Here is a 21341-nt window from a genome sequence, read left to right as displayed (position 1 = left end):
TGAGATCGGACGGTCTGTTTTGGTTCCCTCCTTTATTAGTTTGGACCGTTTGATGCCGTCAGATTGTGGGAATGGACGGTTAGGATTGGGATTAGTTGGAGCGATTAGTGGGAGTTTGGGTTTTTTAAATTTTGATTTTGGTTGAAGTTTTTTGGACAAATATGCCCTTTGTTGAAATGACTGGAATGTCCTTTGACTACGGTCTGAAAATATCCGGATAATGTTCTCTAGAGTTACACTTAACAGTCTTACACACAGATTTTATTTTATTTTTTTAATTGCATTAAATATTGCTATATTTTCTTTATATATAATATGTAACTAAATTGTAAATTATACCCCTAATATTTAGAGGTCTTTGAATTTGACACCCTAAAATTTTAAATTTTTAAAATTTACCACTTGAATATATTTCGTTTGCGCTAACAGTCCTTCCATCTAAATTTTTCATTAAATGTCACATAAACTTGCTGTGCGTGTTTAGTTTGTCGGATAGAATAATGTCACTTTATTTTCATTGTGACATGTGTCATCATTTTATTAGACGAACTAAACATGTGTGCTAAGTTTATGTACACTTAACAAAAAATATAGGATAAAGTTTAACTACAAAATTGGTTGTAGTCAAGGCTACCTTACATAATATCTTTTTATTGATGGTGAATTTGACAAATCCATCATTAGATTACATATTCTTCTTATATCCTTCATGCTTGCAAAATTTCTAGAAAAATAAAAATCAATATCTCTGTCATTAATAAATTGTTTAAATTACAAGTTTTTGTAGTTTAAAATTATGCATAAAATATAAACCTATAGATCATATAATAAATAATATTTGATTGATACAAATTTTGACATATGTATTTAGAGAGTAAAGAACACGTAATAAAGAACATGTATAAACCTATAGATCATATAATAAAGAACACGTAATTCAACAGTTAGATTTTCAAAATATGTAGTAATGTTTATTTTGTTGAGAAATATCGTAGTCTTAGGTTATAACCAATTTTGTAATTAATTTTTATCCAAAAATTTATGCACTACTAATATTGTGAACATAATATTTCTCAAAAAAAAAAATTCATCTATTACATAATTGTTTAATTTTTCCTCATATTTCTTCTCCCCAAAAAGAAATCCTCATATATAATAAGGTATTGTAATATCCAAAACTAAAATTGCCTATAATAGCAATATCCAAATGAAGACTATGAAGTGCATTGCATCGTAGGGGGAAAATGTAACCAGGAGCTTCGTGGTCATAAGTAAGAAACAATAATATTTATTAGAACACATGAACACACACGAAAGTAGTATATAGATTTTTTTAAACAAATTTATAATATATTACATAACCAGAGTACCACCACAAAAGGGTTTAACCTTTATAGTAGTAGCTTGGAGTTATAAGGACTGGAACTCTAACACACACAACTAATGTGAGATAAATATCTTTTTTTTTTTTTTCTTTTTCTTTTTTTGAGGAAACATTAATACTTATCAAAAGACCATTCTAATTATCAACTTTTGGGTTATCAAACTTGAACCTCGGCCCTTACTCCCCGTACTCTACAAACACATACTTATGGAATGACCATCATATCAAGAGTGTGCGATGGTTCTCTAAATGAATTTAGTAACAAAATTTCTCACAATAGTTGATGTTATAGTTTGTGATTAGTGAATATTAAAAATAATGTCAATAATAGACGTGTGAAAGAAATGTTTATTCAATCACAAGTCACTACAAATTGCAACCTTAACAGGTAGTAAAAAGTAAAAACTACTGTAATAATTTTTGTGTATTTGTGTGTCATTTAATCTATTAAAATGAAAATATACCCACCTCCAAAATTTTCATAATCTCAATTATACTCCCGTCCAGTCGACAATTGAACTAAACTGCGATTCCTTTTGGTATGTGACTACACTGTAATGATATATTTCTGACCTGCTGATCATGCCTGCATGGATGAAAAAACATTAAGCCCCCATCAATGTGTCCTAAAAATGTCTTTGAACTGATGGAACCTTCGATAAAAGGAACTAATTATGCAAAAGTGTTACTATTTTTTTTTTCGTAGGTACAAAAGTTGTATATTGGTCACCTCTAGTCACTATTTGCACCCTTACTCCCAAGTCCATGTTAGTTGAGGTAAGGTATAAATCAAAACTGCCCACCCAAAAGATCATTTTTTAAATTAAAAAAACAAAAAAAGAAAAGAAAAGAAAAAATGTTAGATTCAAACAAAAATGGTTTAGGATTTTTTTTTTTTTTGGATAAACAAGATGGTTTAGTGTTAAGACTAATAACCTACCCAAGGATCAAATCTTTTAGTTCTTTATATAGAGGGAAAACTATAAGTTTAGATTCGTCTGTGTAGGAGTGTGCAAAAAACTGACGAACTGAACAAATCGGTCGAAACCGACCGAACCGTTGACAAATTTTCAGTTCGGTTTCGGTTTTGAATTTTTAAAACCGAAAATATTTTGTTCGATTTTCAATGGCAGGTTTATATGCACCGAACCGACCGAACCGAACCAATATATATATATATATATATTTATGTTACACTTAGTCAGGTTTGCGTCTGTAGCTTAGTAGTAAGATGTGGCTTTATTGACTAAGTGGTCTCTTGTTCGAGCCTTCGCCTAAACATTTTTTATTTTTTTTATTTTTTAAAACCATTAAAAGTTAAAACCCTAGCATCTTATGTTTTGACCCTCCTACCCTTTTCTTTCCAGCCACCCCTCCATTTTTTTTTCTCTCTCACCATTTTTTCTCTCTTCTCAGTGTCGACCCCCTCCCTGACTCCCTACCCACAGCCCACTTTCTTTCTCACAAGTCATAGCCTCAACTCTTCAGAGTTCAACCCTCATCTTCTCTCACCGTTGCACATGCCGCTCCACACATCGGCCTTCCTAAACTGGCCTCCACACGCCGGCCTTCCTACGCTGGCCTCAACACATCAGTCTCCACATGTCAAGCTCCCTATGCCGGCCTAATCTTTTCATTCTCACGAAGTCACGGTGATCCTCTCTCTCTCCTTAATTTCTCCATAATTTCCTCTCACTTTTTTTTATATTCCGGGTTTGTTTAATATTGAATCAATGCTATTGTTTCAATTTTTATGTGTAAATAAAGTTAGGGTTTTGAAAAAACCCATGTGCTTGGTTGTTTATATTCTAGGTTTGTTTATTTTTTTCAATTTCCTCTCTCTGTTTTAGTGTTTTATATTCTGGGTTTGTTTATTTTTTTTCTTTGTTTGCTTTCTTAGAAAATATATAGGAAGCCAAAAAAACCGACCGAAACCCAACTGAAACAGATTGATTTCCAATTACTTCGGTTAAGAATTTTACAAACCAAAAATTTCGATTTCAGTTGGCCAACACTTAGAAAACCGACCGAAACCGAACCGATACACCCCTACGTACATGAACCATCTATTGTAACAATAATTCTTAATTTCTTCACATAAATAATTTTTAAAATTTTGAAAACAATGTAATCTTACTCTTATCTCCATTTTCCTTTTAAAAATGAGGAGTGATTTTCTTATAGTTACTTTACAAATAATTGGGATTAGATGAATAGTTCACTTTGGAAACAATGAAAATGCTAGAACTATAAACTTTTTTTGAATAATGATGTTGTTGCAAACTTTTTTATAATACTTTTATAAACTATTGATATGACAATTCTTACTAGTTCTCGATTCTTACTAATATCATTTTTACTTATTAATAACTACTCACCACATAAATAGTTTGTAACAATTTTATAAAAAACTTGTAACCATGGACGAAACTATAATTGGACCAGGGGGGTTGGACTGGGGGGGCAATGGCCCCCCCAAAATTTTAAAAAAAAAATTATTATATATAGTGTGTATTAATTTTAGCAATTTTGTTATATAAAATTATATTTTTGTTTCTCTTAAACAATATCATTAATTCTTTTAAGTGTAATACTATACTCACAAACTTTTTTACAACATTTTTACAAACTGTTTTTGTAACAAATTCGTATTAGTTCGTATAATGAGCCCACCACTCACATCATTTTTTTACTTACCAGTAATCAGTTATCATATTAGTAATTTATAAATAAATAAAAAGCTTGTAATTTTAGCATTTTCCTAATTTTAGTAACCATAAAAAAATTTATAGATCTAAAATCTAAAACAAAATATATATAAGCCCAAAAAAATAGCTCAACAATAAAAATTACCAATAGTAAAACTAAAAAAATTAAGCTCAATTAACCAATTATATCCAAAATAAACATCCATGCCCTTTAAAAAATTCTAAACAAAAATAATTTTATTCTTACCCACACACAAAAATAAAATTAAAAAAAAAAAAAAATCTTAGCAGCTAAGTAGTAGCAAAGTCAGAGGTTGAACTTGTTGCACACAATCAACAGTATAGCCACCCCATAACTCAAAATTCTGGCTTCGTCCCTACTTGTAGCTCTAGCATTTTTCAATTTTTTTTTTGCAAACAGCTAATTTGATGAATGGTTTTTTTTTTTTTTTTTTTTGAGAAAGTTGATGAATGGTTATTGATAAGTGAAAAAGTAATATCAGAAGTTGGCCTAAATGAAAATAAATAAAAATTTGCCATAACAATAATTTATAAAAATATTGTAAAATAGTTATGGTTGCAACATTACTTGAGTCACAAGTTAAAAATCAGAAGTTTACTATAAGTCCCTTACAAAGTGACGTGGTTAGCACATTTATTAGTCCGTTGGGCATCATCTTGTCAGTCTAAGGAAAAATGGAACAGTAGCCCTTTCTTTGAATAAAAAAAGTCCTCTGTCCCTTGTTCGATCCAGGAAATCCAGGCAAGAGGTTTTTTTTTCTTCTTCCACAGACCAAGCAAGAGATAGCTGCTATTTCTTATTTGTTATTGATTTTTCTGTTTCTTATTNCAAACTTAGTTTCTCCATAGACAAAATAATATAATTGAACCACAAAATAGTGATGAAGATTTAACTTTAGGGTACAAAATTTGTAATTAACATAAATACACTCATAAACATACATTCCCATTTATCTACGAACATACACGCGTATACACACATATTATGTAGATTCATAATGCACGTGCATTACATATATAGATCAATCTTGTCAATAAAATGCCACTCATGTGAATACAAAACAATTTTTTCATTTGTTAGGGATTCTAAAAACTAGTATATTTTTTCTATTGTGTTTATTTGTTAGGGATTCTCATGAAATGATGTTTAGTAAGTAGAAAAATCTTAAATGCAGTTTATATCATTTTTTTTTTTGTAAAATCATGAAATTAAATTTTAAACCATATAGTAATCATATGTGCATTTAAAACTTTAGAATTTACTTTTAAAAAAATCAAATTATAGATTTTATCATTTAATTATTGCATAAAAAATTTGAAAAATACGCCCATCTTTATAAAAATTAATAAATCATTACATAAAGAGTTCTCTTTATTAAAAACTTTTGCTTCTTTATTATACTTTTATCATTGTTTTTCAATTATAATTTTTAAACCTATAAATAAATAGAAGATTTTCTTCAATTTCTTTTTTACAATGAAGCTTAATATAGAAAAGATACATTTAAAAAAATATTGTGGGTGGGGGGGGGGGTGGGAAACCCAGAGCTACTTAATGGGCCCAGGACATCCTGTTAAGGACTATTATATTTCCGAGGATCAATATGTAGTTGGGGCGGCCCATCTGAAGCAGGGAGCCCAAAAGCAAAGGGGGAGTACCGTCCGAGGAGGTCATCACTGGTCCGAAGACGTCTTACTCCTCGGCCACAAATAGCCTTGATCAAACAAACGTGTGGAAGGTCCGAATAATCTTCCTAACAATCCCAATGATAATGATAAGCCCTGGGGTGGATCCGAAGATGATCAGAGCTAAAAAATATCTAAAGGAAAAGCTGCTACCACCGTATTTAATGCACTGCAACAGCTTTTCTGGCCGCATTTATGTGGAGAAGACCCCTGAACAGTGTAACCTCGGCTACCGCCACTCACAAAGGACTAAAGTGGACACATGACGTGACATGCACTTGAGTAGATACGCAGATGAAGAACAGGTAGACGATGGAGATGATAGGAGAGGAGGCTATCTAAAGAAGAAGGGTCCCTGATAATAGGGGACGGAGGAGAGAGAGAAAAAGTGAGAGAAAAGATTTACTGTAACTCTGAATGTTGTAATCACTGTTCACTTAATAAAATATCTCTTTGGACATTCATGCATGGAGTTGTTCAAGTATTAGTTCATGTTATCATCACTGCAAGTAACCTAGCCAACCATTGTGTACTTCATAACCAGCCTAGCTCTCTCGCCCACTCTCTACAAATTTATTGTCCTGGGTTCGTTGGGCCTTCAACCCATATCTTTTGGGCTTGGGCTACCAAAACTGACCCTACAAATATCATTACATAAAAAAATCTAAAAATATAAAAAATATAATGTAAAATAGGAAATGTTTTTTATTAGCCCGAACTGCCTCTCTTTGCTATCTCTTCTAACCTTTCCTACGAAACTCTTGATAAATATATATATATATATATATATGAATTCATTTTACGTTTTTTCTACAAAATATATTATATATAGCCATTTTACCCCAATCCAAATATCCCTAAAATAACTTCAAAGGGTTGGCTTAATGGTTCCTGAGCATTTATAATAAAGAAACAAAATTTTTTAGCATTTAACAACTTAAAAACTTACTTTAACTATTTTAACTACACATTTTATAATATACCCTATATCAAAACTTCTATTTTTCACATTACCTAAAAACTATTCATTTTTTTATTCATTTCTCTCTCCCTCCCTATCATTTTTTTTTTAAATTCATTTCTCTCTTTCTTCTTCTCTTTTCGTTTGAACCAAACCCATAAGTCCACAACCCCACCTCCACAAACTCACAACCAACCACCACCACACTCTGGCCATCCTCCATAAACCCACACTCACCACCTCCACGAACCCACAACCAACCACTACCACACTCCACCCATCCTCCACAAACCCACACTCACCACCTCCACAAACCCACGCTCCGGCTATCCTCTCTCAACATCCCTTGCTCCGGCCATCCTTTATCTAGCTTCCTTTCTTTTTGATTTTGCTTAGACCCAAACTTCATTTCTTTTTATTTTGGTCAGACCCAAACCCAAAATCTCAAAGTTTTCCTCTAAGAAAGCCAAAGGCCAATGACAAAAGAAAAGAGAGAAGAAAGTGAGACCGATGAGAGAAAAAGAGAGAAGAAATGAGAGAGAATAGTAAGAGAGAAGTAATAAAAAATTGTTTTTTTATGTTTGCATTCATTTATCAATAACAGCTCACTATAGCATGAAGCTAAAATATGTGGTTGAGATGCTAAAATAAATTTTGAGTTATTTTAACATCTTTATTGTAAATGTTCTAAGGTCTCATGATATTTATGAGATCCTAGATTCAAAACCTTTTACCTTTATTTTTAGACTACTCCTAATGATCTCTCATTGTAATAACTTAATATGTGTGAGATAAGAGAACTACATTCTCCAAAGAGAATAGTAAAATATTAGAAGATGTACATCCTTGATTGTCAAAAAAAAAAAAAAAACTCCAATATATAAGTAATAAATTAATAATAATGCAGTTTGATTAATAATAATAATAATGATGCCGGCACAAGCTCTCTTCGTTATGGGCATATAGGTCATTCCGTTGAGACAAAAGCACTTTGGCCAGCAAAGATTTCGGATAAAAAGGTCAATTTAGTAAATTCAAGAAAAAAGAACCTAACCCAGCAGCGCGTGAAAAAGACAATGAACCATATTGGATTAGATTTGACATTTTATCGATAATTTTAATGATTGCAGTCTTTGCAGACTTTGCAAAATTATTTATGTTTGCTTTGTTAATCATACGCGCCACTTTGTTTTAGAAGGCGCATGAGTGGTGAGTCCGCACTTCATTTTGTGGGTACAAGCAAACTTAGCCAAGGGACAAAACTGGTCTAAAGAAAGATAAGGTTTGTTGACATGTGACCTGCCACTCAGTCACCCAATATCCAGGAACTGCAAATTGAAAAAAATAAAAATCACCAAATAAAATTAAAAAAAAAAAAAAAAAAACAGTCATATTATGGTCCATTTTGAAAGAGCTTATTTAAGCTTGAAACCAAAAACATTTTGTCGCAGGAAATAAAGTTAAAGGCTAACTTAATATTACTGTAAAATCTTTAAATAGTACAATGAAATTTTTGAATAGTATCAAAAAAGTACAATGGAACTCATAAATAATATTAAAAAGAAACTAAAAGTTCAAATAAGCTAATGCTTGTAGCTCATTCTCGAACAGGCTCTAAATATACAAAAAATTTAATATCATTTTTTTTTTGTAACAATTGAGTTAGTAAGTTCTTACTAATTCTCAGTTTACATTCATCACACCATTTTTTTTTTATCTACCATCACACAATTTGTCGTATCAACAAATGTGAAATTTTTTATCAATTTTTTTTTTTTGGATTTCTAAATAAAAAATAAAATAAAATAAAATGTCCAAAATATTCAAACTCTGGTTAGGAACTTAGGATTAAACAAACCAAACTAGTGGTTGATCTAACTGACCAGATCTCTGGGACAGTCGGCAGTGATGCTTGCTTATATTGGGGTTTAAGACTTTAATAAGCATCTGCATCTGTACCTACTACTTTGGGTCCTATGGAAAAAAGACAGAGAAACAAATTGGTGAATATATTAAAGATTGCAAGTACAAGGACTATGATAATTGCTCATAAATGGCTGCATAGTATGATTTTATGATGAAGTATATTTGGAAGGAAGTATTCTCAATTTGTTAGTATAAGAACTTTTGTCAATCACTTTTGTTTTAGGGACAGTTGTCTGATATATTAAACACAAGTTATCATATTGGGCTATGTAATACTGTTAAAATATTGGGTTGGTTAATATAAAGTTTCATCATTCTCCAAATAATACTTAGGGAAGTTCATTTGCTTAGGAACATGATTCTTTATTTTCTTTGACTCTTTTACCACAATAATTCAAAACAAAATAATCTTCCTATACTTTACCTATGTTGGATGACATGAAACTGTATATTTACATGTCTTTATCAAACCATATTAACACCTGTACTTCAAATTTTAAAAGGATGGTGTTAGATTGGTCAAATAATGGGCCAATTAGCCATCACCATGTGTCCAAAATATAGCAAAATAATGAGAGAAGAAAGATAAAGATAAAGATAAAGATAAGTCCAAAATCAATCAAGGGCTATTGTAACTACAACAGCAAATTTCATCCATATGCTACGAGTTTTGGCCTTATTACTGCAGAGGACCAGCCTGTCAAAGCAGCACCATTATATGTAGTACATGCACAAGAACGCATGAATGGAAGCACCACATGTATATTATCATTTATTTTGTCATGGCTCTATCTTGTTTTTCTTGAATGGGAAGACAACACTTTTACTCAATAGAAATGTGACACATGCCTACCTCCACCACTATTAAAGAACAAAGGACTCAAGGAACAAAAATTAATTAGCCATCCCTGTCTTGTTACAGTGGAAGCTCCTCTCATCTTCTCCTTGTCTCTTTTCTGGATTGTTTTTCATATCTTCTTCTCCATTGTAAAACAAGAACTAATTGTAACCATTTTCAAAAAAATAGTGGAATATTCTATTGGCTTGAACCTGTGGTTTTTCCTCTCTCCAAATATAAAGGTTTTCATTATATTATATACATAAAAATAAAAATAAATAAATAACCATTTTTCATTTTCCATTGCATTTAATCTTCTAAAAAAAATTCTGTAACTTTATTTTCTCATTATAAAGCATCACCAAGTCCACCAATTAGTGTGTAAATGTCGTGATAGAAATCCAATGTCCTACCAAGTACCAAATCAAAATTATCAAGTACAAGGATACAATTTAAAAGGAGGAGAGAATGAGTTCTATATGCTTCTGGTTATTTAAAAAAAGTAAATCTTATGCTTCTATAGGAATGTAGTTTTTTTTTTTTTTTTTTGGCGTACCTAATTATATTGATAACAAATTTATTCAACGAAAAAAGAAAAATCCAGACCCCCACATGCTAGACCAAACCAAGTTGGGCCTACTGTCCATTTACACATGGCTTAAAGTGCCTTAAACTTAATACTTGCCTAGTTGGGCCTACGGTCCAATTACACCTAATTCAGTTGTTCAACTTGTTCAAAAAAAAAAAATTTCCCTCAAAAAAGTAAAGAAAAAAAAATGTTTTTTCTTTTATCGGAAGGGAAGACTTTCTAGCATTTCCCCTTTTGTTTTCGTTGTTTTGCTTTTGGAGTTCAATAGAGTCAGGGCCGTATTCACAATCACAAGGGTGAAGAATTTGACGCGCTCTCTTTTTTTCGCAGGCTCTTCCTTTTGGGTTAGTGGGGGTGCATATTCGAAAGCTCTCTGGATGATTTCTTTAGCCAAGTGAGGGTTCGGACCCTGATTTCTAAACACCATTTGATTCCTTCTTTTCCAGAGCAGCCAAATGGCCATTAGGAACAAACCACACCAAGGAATATGCAGCTGGTCCGAAGTAAGCTTGTTGGTGCCATTCACCTTAAGCCACTCATTTATGCCTCTATCAAAGAATAAGGAATCAATATTCTGAGCTCCCAATTGCAACCAAATTGGCCTTACCTCGATACAGTCCCTTAAAGCATGTAAAATGGACTCATTAGAGGAGTGACATAAAGGGCAAGAGTTATCATCAGTAATACCTCTTGAGCATAGACAGTCCCTCACTCCTATGCTATTATGCAGACACAACCAAATAAAAGTTTGAATCTTAGGCAAGACTTGAACCTTCCAAATCCAGCTGCCCCCAAAGTGATTAACATGCTCCACCTTTTCCATTGCATTTAATCTTCTAAAAAAACTTCTGCTACTTTATTTTCTCATTATAAAGCATCACCAAGTCCACCAATTAGTGTGTAAATGTCGTGTTAGAAATCCAATGTCCTGCCAAGTACCAAATCAAAATTATCAAGTACAAGGATACAATTTAAAAGGAGGAGAGAATGAGTTCTATATGCTTCTAGTTATTTAAAAAAAGTAAATCTTATGCTTCTATAGGAATGTAGTTTTTTTTTTTGGCGTACCTAATTATATTGATAACAAATTTATTCAACGAAAAAAGAAAAATCCAGACCCCCACATGCTAGACCAAACCAAGTTGGGCCTACTGTCCATTTACACATGGCTTAAAGTGCCTTAAACTTAATACTTGCCTAGTTGGGCCTACGGTCCAATTACACCTAATTCAGTTGTTCAACTTGTTCAAAAAAAAAAAATTTCCCTCAAAAAAGTAAAGAAAAAAAAATGTTTTTTCTTTTATCGGAAGGGAAGACTTTCTAGCATTTCCCCTTTTGTTTTCGTTGTTTTGCTTTTGGAGTTCAATAGAGTCAGGGCCGTATTCACAATCACAAGGGTGAAGAATTTGACGCGCTCTCTTTTTTTCGCAGGCTCTTCCTTTTGGGTTAGTGGGGGGTTTTTTTTTTTTTGGTAAAGGAATATGGGGTAGTGGGAAGTGTTAAAGAACTTGTGGTAATTTTTTTTTTTTTTTGAGAGACTTTTAATTTATGACATCTATTTTTGATTATAACTCTTTATTATCAGATCAAGACACCAATTATAACATGCGGTAGTTTTATAGCACATGGATAGGTTTTTTTTTTTTTTTTTTTTTTTTTGTCGATTTATGGTTTTAACCTTCATTTTTTATGTTTTAGGAATAAAGAAAATTTAATTAAATTAAATTAGAGGTATTTTTGGAAGTCAAAAATACTATAAATAACTTTATGAATCATTTTAATATATAGAGATAAAATAGTGCATCATGTTATTGTAAAAATATTAAAATTAACTTTAAAACAATATTGTGAGTTCTAATTAACTCAATTGATAAAAAAAAATTTGTTATTGAATAAGAGATCTTGGGTTCAAAACTCGCTTAGGATGAATCATTATGAGACACCATAAGTTGATATTTTATTATGCTTAAAAAATAAAAAAATATAAATAAATAAATAAATAAAAACTTTAAAACAACATTGTTAAAATATAACCATTTCAAAAATTTTAAGAATATTGATACTAATGGCACTCACAGTTGATTATAAAGGATTTAAAAAAGAAAGTTTATGAATCCAGGGTTGAAGGTTGAAACCTTGGGCCCAAAATGTTTCAGTGTAGATCATATTACTCTCAAAATAGGTCTTCTCTAAAGAGTCATTTTACTTCAAATCACAGGTTATAAAAGGCAAGAAAAAAAAGAAGAAGAAGAAGAAGAAGAAGTTATAGGCTCCACTATTTCTATTCCTATCATTTCCCAATAAATTGCAACGCAAATTTAAAGTTTAATTTTAGCATAAAACTCTGTAGTTACATGTCTCAAACATGCCCAAAGCTTTGTAGTTTAACTAACACCTCCTCATGCATAAAATGCTTAGAAGTCTAATGGAGAAAGGGTATGAACTACAGGGTTAGCAACATATTTTAACTATCTCAAAAAACAAAAAAAAAAAAAGCAAAAAAACAAAAAAAAAAGTCTTAAACATATATTCATTAAATATGGACCAAGATTCTGCAATCATTGAGACAATCTAAACAAGTTTGGAGTTAGGACCTGCAAAGGAAAAAGTCAAGCAGGAAATATAAGACAATCCTTTCCAACTGTCTTTACAGAATGAAGTTAAAAAAAAAAAAAAAAAGAGTGGTCTTACCCAACACAAAGCCTCCACTCTTGTGGGGTCTAGAAGAGGTGATTAGTAGGTAGCCTTGCACTATTTTTTGTTTTGGAGAGGTTGATTCCAGGAAATTTCAAATTTCAATATGAAGTAATTAATATTTAATGCACATTATAAATGCCAACAAAAGGCATCAATACTGATCCAATCCACAACTTCCCATCCTTCTCTTCCACTTCACTGATAATCCTTATGGTCTTTCCTTCACTATCTTCTAAAACTTCCAAAACTTTTCCTTCCTCGCTTAATTTTATAGCAGTGGCATGGGCCTTTCCTCCTATTAATAGTGAGTGTAGCTGTTTGAAGCTAAGTGGAAGTCTTAACAATGTGTTTCCAACCCATGAGTTAGACAGAATCCACATTGCAAAAAGGCCTTTCTATAAATAAATAAATAAATAAAAACTTTAAAACAACATTGTTAAAATATAACCATTTCAAAAATTTTAAGAATATTGATACTAATGGCACTCACAGTTGATTATAAAGGATTTAAAAAAGAAAGTTTATGAATCCAGGGTTGAAGGTTGAAACCTTAGGCCCAAAATGTTTCAGTGTAGATCATATTACTCTCAAAATAGGTCTTCTCTAAAGAGTCATTTTACTTCAAATCACAGGCTATAAAAGGCAAGAAAAATAAAAAAAGAAGAAGTTATAGGCTCCACTATTTCTCTTCCTATCATTTCCCAATAAATTGCAACGCAAATGTAAAGTTAAATTTTAGCATAAAACTCTGTAGTTACATGTCTCAAACATGCCCAAAGTTTTGCAGTTTAACTAAAACCTCCTCATACATAAAGTGCTTAGAAGTATAGTGGAGAAATGGTATAAACTGCAGGGTTAGCAACATGAAGAGGTGATTAGTAGGTAGCCTTGCACTATTTTTTGTTTTGGTGAGGTTGATTCCAGGAAATTTCAAATCTCAATATGAAGTAATTAATATTTAATGCACATTATAAATGCCAACAAAAGGCATCAATACTGATCCAATCCACAACTTCCCGTCCCTCTCTTCCACTTCACTGATAATCCTTATGGTCTTTCCTTCACTATCTTCTAAAACTTCCAAAACTTTTCCTTCCTCACTTAATTTTATAGCAGTGGCATGGGCCTTTCCTCCTATTAATAGTGAGTGTAGCTGTTTGAAGCTAAGTGGAAGTCTTAACAGTGTGTTTCCAACCCATGAGTTAGACAGAATCCACCTTGCAAAAAGTCCTTTTTTCGCATGTAAGGCAACCCAAAACTCCCCCTTTGAATTTCTTCTTACATTGTCTGGAAATCCTGGAAGCTCAGCAAAAATATCAGACTTTCCAGCATAAGGGCCATGAAGCCAGAGCCTAAGGATTTGACAAGTAGTGGTTTCGGCTACAAGTACAAATGAGCGGTCATTGCTCAATGCTACTCCATTGGCAAAAGCAAGGTCATCTAGTAAGACTGTTACTTCTTTGTTTGATTTATTGTATTTAAGTAACCTGCCTGTCTTGTCTAAATTTAGGATTGATGACATGAATTGCCTGCAAACCAAAATAACAAAAGTTTTAAGATTTAAAAACCTCTTATTAAAATTTACATGAGAAGTTAGCTAAAATTAATACTCATTGAGATTTTACCTATGCTTTATTAAATGGATTAATAAGCTGCAGCACAAGTACTCCTAGTGTGTTTTGAATCCACTCCAACCCCCCTCCCTCCCTCCCCCAAAAAAAAAAAAAAAAAAAATCTTGTGGGAGGTGGAAGTACCATTTGGGCCAAAACTTAATAGCAGAACTGACATGTTTAGTCATTGGGATTTTGGGATAAAGAGACTTTCTATTGTTGGGTATCTATTTCTTTCTTCTTCTTCTTATTTATTTATTTTAAATCAGAAGCTGCAACAAGTTCAAGCATTTGCAGTGATTCCAGATTACAGGTCACTTGAAATGTTTAAGTCCAATGAGTTTACACGGCACAATCTATTTACACCAAATTTCCTTTAAACTCTTCAAAGTCAGATTTGTCTGCTTCTTGGATTCATATCTTTTTCTCTTTTTTCTTCTTCCTTTTTTTTTTCTTTTTTTTTTTTGGCCGGAGGGGGGGGGGGGGGGCAGAGGGAGAGGGAGCACTATTGTATATGGCTTTAATTCATGAGGACATGTCCTATTGTTGAACCTCCTCCTTCTCCTTTTCCCTCATGCTATATATGGATAATTCTCTTTCAAATTGCTTCTGGAACCTCTATAGCAGGTCAGAATGCAACTATGTATTTGTGATTAAAATAGTAAGTTACCTTCTTTGGAAACTTCTGCTTGTATCTGTGAAATAAATCACATCTTCATGCTCATCAATATCCATATCATTGGTGAAGCGTAAGGGCTGGCCTTCAACTTCAGCGACCACTTGAGTAGCCAAACCACCAGCAGGCCCTACTACTTGAAGACCGAAGTAGGCATCAGCAATATAGAGATTTCCAGTTTTCTTTTCAAATCGTAGTCCAAAGGCCTCCCACATACATGCTCCATTTCTGGTGCAAATGGACGAAGACACTCCTTCCTAGTAAAAGTATAGATTTTAATTACTCATAATTAGCAAAATTACATGTATTGCTGTAAACAGAACAAGAGCAATTTATTCATTAGTTTAACTACAACGGAATGGGTGTGTGCCTACATTGTCTGGAGCTAACTCAACACACAACTGTGAGACATGATGTCATTATCCCATTTCAACTAGAGTCCACATTCTTATTCTTACATTTCTCCTTACCTTATATGAGATCTAATTCCAAATACATATCTAGATTAATAGAGATGGAAAGAATAATTTCATGTGACAATTTCAAATCAATAAGACACAACCTGATTAATCAAGCATGTGTAATAATCTGATTAAGCAAGAAGCACTACCCATATTTTTAAAACTTACTATTTAAAAGAGAAAAGACTTATCAAATTCAAAACAATTTAAAACTAAAAAGAGCCTAGAAGGATTTGGGTAGTCTTTCTTTTTCTTTTTGGTTTGACACCCCATATTCATATACAGCTGAACATAAACTACACATCACAGCGAGTGAAATTTTTTTGAAATTGTCCAGTGTGTTCTATGAAATCATTTTTTATGGTGAGCTATAGAAATTTTTTTTGTTGGAGTATGTTCTCCAGACTAAAATTTATGCCCATGTGCTAAGTTTGACACGTTCCTCTAGACAGTGACCCTCTGTAGTAAAGGCTTGTGAAGTACGCTGTGTTGTAGAGAGAAGCCAAGCCTTATAGCTACTCCTTGATTCATTATTTTACAACAGCAAGTATCAATCTACAACAAGGCATAGTTGATGTCATTACTCTCAAGGATGTGAAATTATTAGAATAAGCATGACAATGGCAACATAAGGGCATAAGCAATTTCTGTCATTTTTTAGTCTTGTGTGGGAAAATGCATTCAAGGTGTGGGATGTTTTGGGTTTCAGTGAAACGCTTCTTGCCATGTATTCTACTGTTTCTATTTGATCAAAAGAGAATGGAATCTAAATGATACTGTCAAATGGCACCCGTTAATTGGCTCTTCTAGTTGTGTGGTCGATTTTAATTAAGCTCATACAAAATCATGTTTTGCACATCAAATTTAAAACCTAAATAGAAAAGCTGATTAGAAATTCCTAATAACACAAATAAGACATTCTAAAATCTAATTCATATGATTAAGATACTCACCAAAAATAGTCCTAAAACACCGGTGTGATATTCTCATATACATAATCCTAAGAAAAAGTATAGGGATTTCGTATGGAACTAACAGATAGCAAACCCCAACAGCCAACCTATTCAGTCAAATGCGGAAATCATATATGATCCTAATCTATATCATTTTCTTATAAAATAAAAGTTTGTAAACTGAAATGCATTTGTTGTGTTTATTGTGTCTTAACTCACATTCACGAAGAAAAAGCTTGTGTTAAGAGTCACCCTGGTTACAATTACCCTTCTCTGCGGAAATCTTCTCCAGTTAAAAAATGTGTACACCAGAAAGTGAATCATACGTGAATTGAAAGACAGATGATTAATTCTTTGAATTAAGTGCACAGAAACTATCATAGACTAATTTCACAGAGGTTGGTCTAATTATTGGGTTTATCATATCCTATGTGAAGCATAAGAAATATTGCAAGGTGAAATTAAAGTAAACAACAGCAGAGTCAGGAATTTTTGTTTGATGACCGAGTTATGGTACTGATAAATTTGTCGAGACAAACCCCCAGTCTGCACGCACACAACACCTATAATATATAAAGAACTTATTATCTCTTACCAAATAAAATAAAATTTATCTCTTATTGTGCATATCCATAATGAAATTCTTAGAAATTCCATTTTCAATATATATATCAAATCGTCTACCAAAGCCAATAAATAAAAATTGCAATCAAACCACTNATACAGCTGAACATAAACTACACATCACAGCGAGTGAAATTTTTTTGAAATTGTCCAGTGTGTTCTATGAAATCATTTTTTATGGTGAAGCTATAGAAATTTTTTTTGTTGGAGTATGTTCTCCAGACTAAAATTTATGCCCATGTGCTAAGTTTGACACGTTCCTCTAGACAGTGACCCTCTGTAGTAAAGGCTTGTGAAGTATGCTGTGTTGAGAGAGAAGCCAAGCCTTATAGCTACTCCTTGATTCATTTATTTTACAACAGCAAGTATCAATCTACAACAAGGCATGGTTGATGTCATTACTCTCAAGGATGTGAAATTATTAGAATAAGCATGACAATGGCAACATAAGGGCATAAGCAATTTCTGTCATTTTTAGTCTGTTGTGGGAAAATGCATTCAAGTGTGGGATGTTTTGGGTTTCGGTGAAACGCTATCTTGCCATGTATTCTACTGTTTCTATTTGATCACAAAGAGAATGGTAATCTAAGATGATACTGTCAAATGGCACCCGTTCAATTGGCTCTTCTAGTTGTGTGGTCGGATTTTAATTAAGCTCATACAAAATCATGTTTTGCACATCAAATCTAGAAACCTAAATAGAAAAGCTGATTAGACGATTCCTAATAACACAAATAAGACATTCTAAAATCTAATTCATATGATTAAGATACTCACCAAAAATATGGAGACCTAAAACAACCTGTGTGATATTCTCATATACATAATCCTAAGAAAAAAGTATAGGGATTTCAGTATGGAACTAACAGATAGCAAGACCCCAACAGCCCAACCGTATTCAGTCAAATGCGGAAATCATATATGATCCTAATCTATATCACTTTCTTATAAAATAAAAGTTTGTAAACTGAAATGCATTTGTTGTGTTTATTGTGTCTTAACTCACATTCACGAAGAAAAAGCTTGTGTTAAGAGTCACCCTGGTTACAATTACCCTTCTCTGGGAAATCTTCTCCAGTTAAAAAATGTGTACACCAGAAAGTGAATCATACGTGAATTGAAAGACAGATGATTAATTCTTTGAATTAAGTGCACAGAAACTATCATAGACTAATTTCACAGAGGTTTGGTCTAATTATTGGGTTTATCATATCCTATGTGAAGCATAAGAAATATTGCAAGGTGAAATTAAAGTAAACAACAGCAGAGTCAGGAATTTTTGTTTGATGACCGAGTTATGGTACTGATAAATTTGTCGAGACAAACCCCCAGTCTGCACGCACACAACACCTATAGATATATAAAGAACTTATTATCTCTTACCAAATAAAATAAAATTTATCTCTTATTGTGCATATCCATAATGAAATTCTTAGAAATTCCATTTTCAATATATATATCAAATCGTCTACCAAAGCCAATAAATAAAAATTGCAATCAAACCAATTAAGTCTTTAAAGCCACAAACTTTACAAATTCAGGAGCAAATTTTACAATAAAGAAAAAAGTACTAAAACAAAAAACTAGGTAGTGATTAATTGTTACTAGTACCTATTAGAAGTGGTGAAAGCAAAATCAGTCCAACCAAGGCCAGGACCTTGCCATTTGAGAATCCTACCATCAGCCACACCAGTGTAGGGCCCTTCTCCATTGGGATCAAAAGCTAGGCTCTCTGGTCCCAAAGCTCCAGTTACTTGTATAATCTCTGCTTTGTGAAGCTGGTCATGGGACCCAGGAATTGTTGATGGTGCAAAGAGACTGAGAGTTTTATTGGCTGGGTTTAACAGACCCAAGATGATGGAAAGCACTGCTAGTGTTGCTGCTATAGCCACTCTAAACTTTGAGTCCATGATTTTTTTTTTTTTTTTTTAACACTGAAAATGGGCTTTCAAATTGAGATGAAATATTGGAGTGAGAGTCTCTCTATCTAACTGTGTGTGTGTAGTGGACTGGTCATTGGTTGTTTGGAAGCAGTTGAAGCTCGTGGCACACGTGCTGCCTATTTTCAGCAAGTCTCACACAAAACTATTATATTTTGTTATGTCTGTGCGAGGGATGACGGACGCAGAAGATACTTTCTCCTCTTTTAAGTGATTAATATATATACACGCTTCATTATAAATTTAAAATGCAAAATGCATATCTCTTCTTCTTGTTGAAATTTTACAGCCCACTTCGACCTATATATAGTAGTTCAAGGTGGTGACTGGTAAGTGTCCAATTAGAATAGATGTTTTGTGTTATGTGTTTCGAGAGAACAAATACCGCTAAATTTGAATAGACTAATTCGAGAGAGTTTAGATCAACACTAGCTAACAATTTGTAACTAAAAAAAGCATAACTGCTTCTCTAAAATAAAAAAATAAAAAGCATAACTCCTTTTATTTATTGTCAAAATATGGATCTATACAAGCAGGGACGGAGCTATGTTTGGACCAGGGGGCAATAGCCCCCTTGGCCCAACAAGAAAAGAACACTTGTATTATACATATATTTAAATCTGGCCCATGAAGAAAAAGAAGGATGAAATTTTTTTCGGGGCTTGCAGCAAAAGAAGGGAAAAAAACTCTGTAAATTTTTCTTTGATAGTTTTTTTATAAAAAAAACTATTGGTAGTAGTAGAGTGGGTTAGTAGCAGTGTTATTTTTTATTGAGTCATTAAAATGGTTGTGTTGTTTTGTCTTTTAGTTTGTCAATTTTTATTTTTTATTTTTATAAAAAGTTTGACATCTTTATAATTATATCAAAGAGACAACAAAGTATTATTAGGTAAATAATGAATCTTAGTAACAGTCTTACTAACAAATTAGTATTTTGATTAAAAAAAAAACAAATAAGTATTTTAGCTATGATTTTTTTTAGAAGATATGTTAAGTCTACAATATTTCTACAACATTTTTACAACAAATCACAGGTGGTTAATTGTTATTGGTTCAAATTTGAAATTATCACTAAGATTACTTTTTTGCCTCAACAATAACAACGAGTAACAACCTGCCACTTAGGATTTGTTATAAAAATGTTGTAGACATATCATTTCCCTTTTTTTAGTGCCCCCCCCCCCCCTCTCTCGATAGTCTGGCTCCATCCCTGTATACAAGATAAGCTTTATTAATTAGGTAAATGATAAATGGTAGCTTCTTATCATCTATAATAATTATAAAATTGTCATTGACTTTTGTTAACCTCTTCTAATGTTGACACATAATCTTTTAGAAGCGCATTATTTTTCAAGACATCATTCTAATATATATATATATATATATTCTTAATTAAGTGTAAATTTTTGTATAAAACTTTCTATATTGACATCCTCCATTAAAATATTACAAAATACATTTTCTTTAAATAGTAGAATAAATAATTCTGTATACGAACACAATTATAATAGATGCCCATTGATAGTGTCATAATTATTGAATTCTTTATTTAGGAAAAAATAAAATAGAGAGAATATCATATTTTACTGAACTTCCCGTGTATTGCATAGATTATTGACTAGTCTATTGATATAAATTTCATAGTTCATTATAATCCAAACTAACCTCAATTCAAACTAATTTATTTGAATCAATAAAATATTTATTTTTAATTATTTATCCATACCAATTAAAAATGAGTTAGGGACATAATACCCCACCTACTAAGGAGTTAGCCTAAGTTATAAGTAGTTTAGGCGACTCCTAAGTTACGTGTAGATTAGGGGGGAGAGAGAGAGCGAGAGAGGGGGAAAAAAAGCCAAATTTATTATTAAGAAAAAGGGAGAAAAAAAAAAAACACTTTCCCCCTTTATATTTGGGGTAGTTTACAATTCCATTATCAAGTTTAAGACACCAAACAACCAAACTTAAAATTTGTTGCTCCTACCTAGGAAGTAAGTATTAGCCCACGGAACCCAGGAGTTAGAATTTTCAACCCGAGAAGTGGGTTAATTTCTACCCCATGTATGTGTAATTTTCATGATGTGTGTATGAGTGGGTTGTCTCTTTGAGATTTGATTCTATTTATTCCACAAGTATAATTAAAAGAAGGGCATTACACCTTACAAAAGTTACCGGCTTTTGTAAGGGGTAAGTTGTGTGATATTATGTCTTTGTCCCCATTCCTTGTGTGTGTGTTGTCTGTTTACTTTCCTTCTTAAAAAAG

At 32.4% G+C, this 21341-nt stretch overlaps 1 protein-coding gene and 1 long non-coding RNA gene across 2 annotated transcripts; both read right to left on the bottom strand.

Moving 5' to 3' along the window:
• Positions 1-12616: 12616 nt before the first annotated feature.
• On the bottom strand, positions 12617-13201 carry LOC136063585 (uncharacterized). The gene is made up of 2 exons (XR_010625215.1): positions 12805-13201; positions 12617-12707 (listed from the first exon to the last, which is right to left on the bottom strand). It is a non-coding gene; the product is annotated as an uncharacterized LOC136063585 (long non-coding RNA).
• A 332-nt stretch (positions 13202-13533) lies between these two features.
• LOC112024299 (protein STRICTOSIDINE SYNTHASE-LIKE 10) lies at positions 13534-19230 on the bottom strand. The gene is given in 4 exon segments (XM_065764202.1): positions 13534-14339; positions 15092-15299; positions 15302-15354; positions 18747-19230. Coding segments are annotated over 4 exon segments (1131 nt in total). The 5' UTR covers positions 19046-19230; the 3' UTR covers positions 13534-13768.
• Positions 19231-21341: the final 2111 nt, after the last annotated feature.

The sequence above is a fragment of the Quercus suber genome, unplaced genomic scaffold, assembly GCF_002906115.3.
Source record: "Quercus suber isolate HL8 unplaced genomic scaffold, Cork oak 2.0 scaffold_544, whole genome shotgun sequence".
Taxonomy (NCBI): Eukaryota; Viridiplantae; Streptophyta; class Magnoliopsida; order Fagales; family Fagaceae; genus Quercus; species Quercus suber.
Note: the sequence above shows the minus strand (reverse complement) of the source record. Positions and strands in the feature narration are given on the sequence as shown.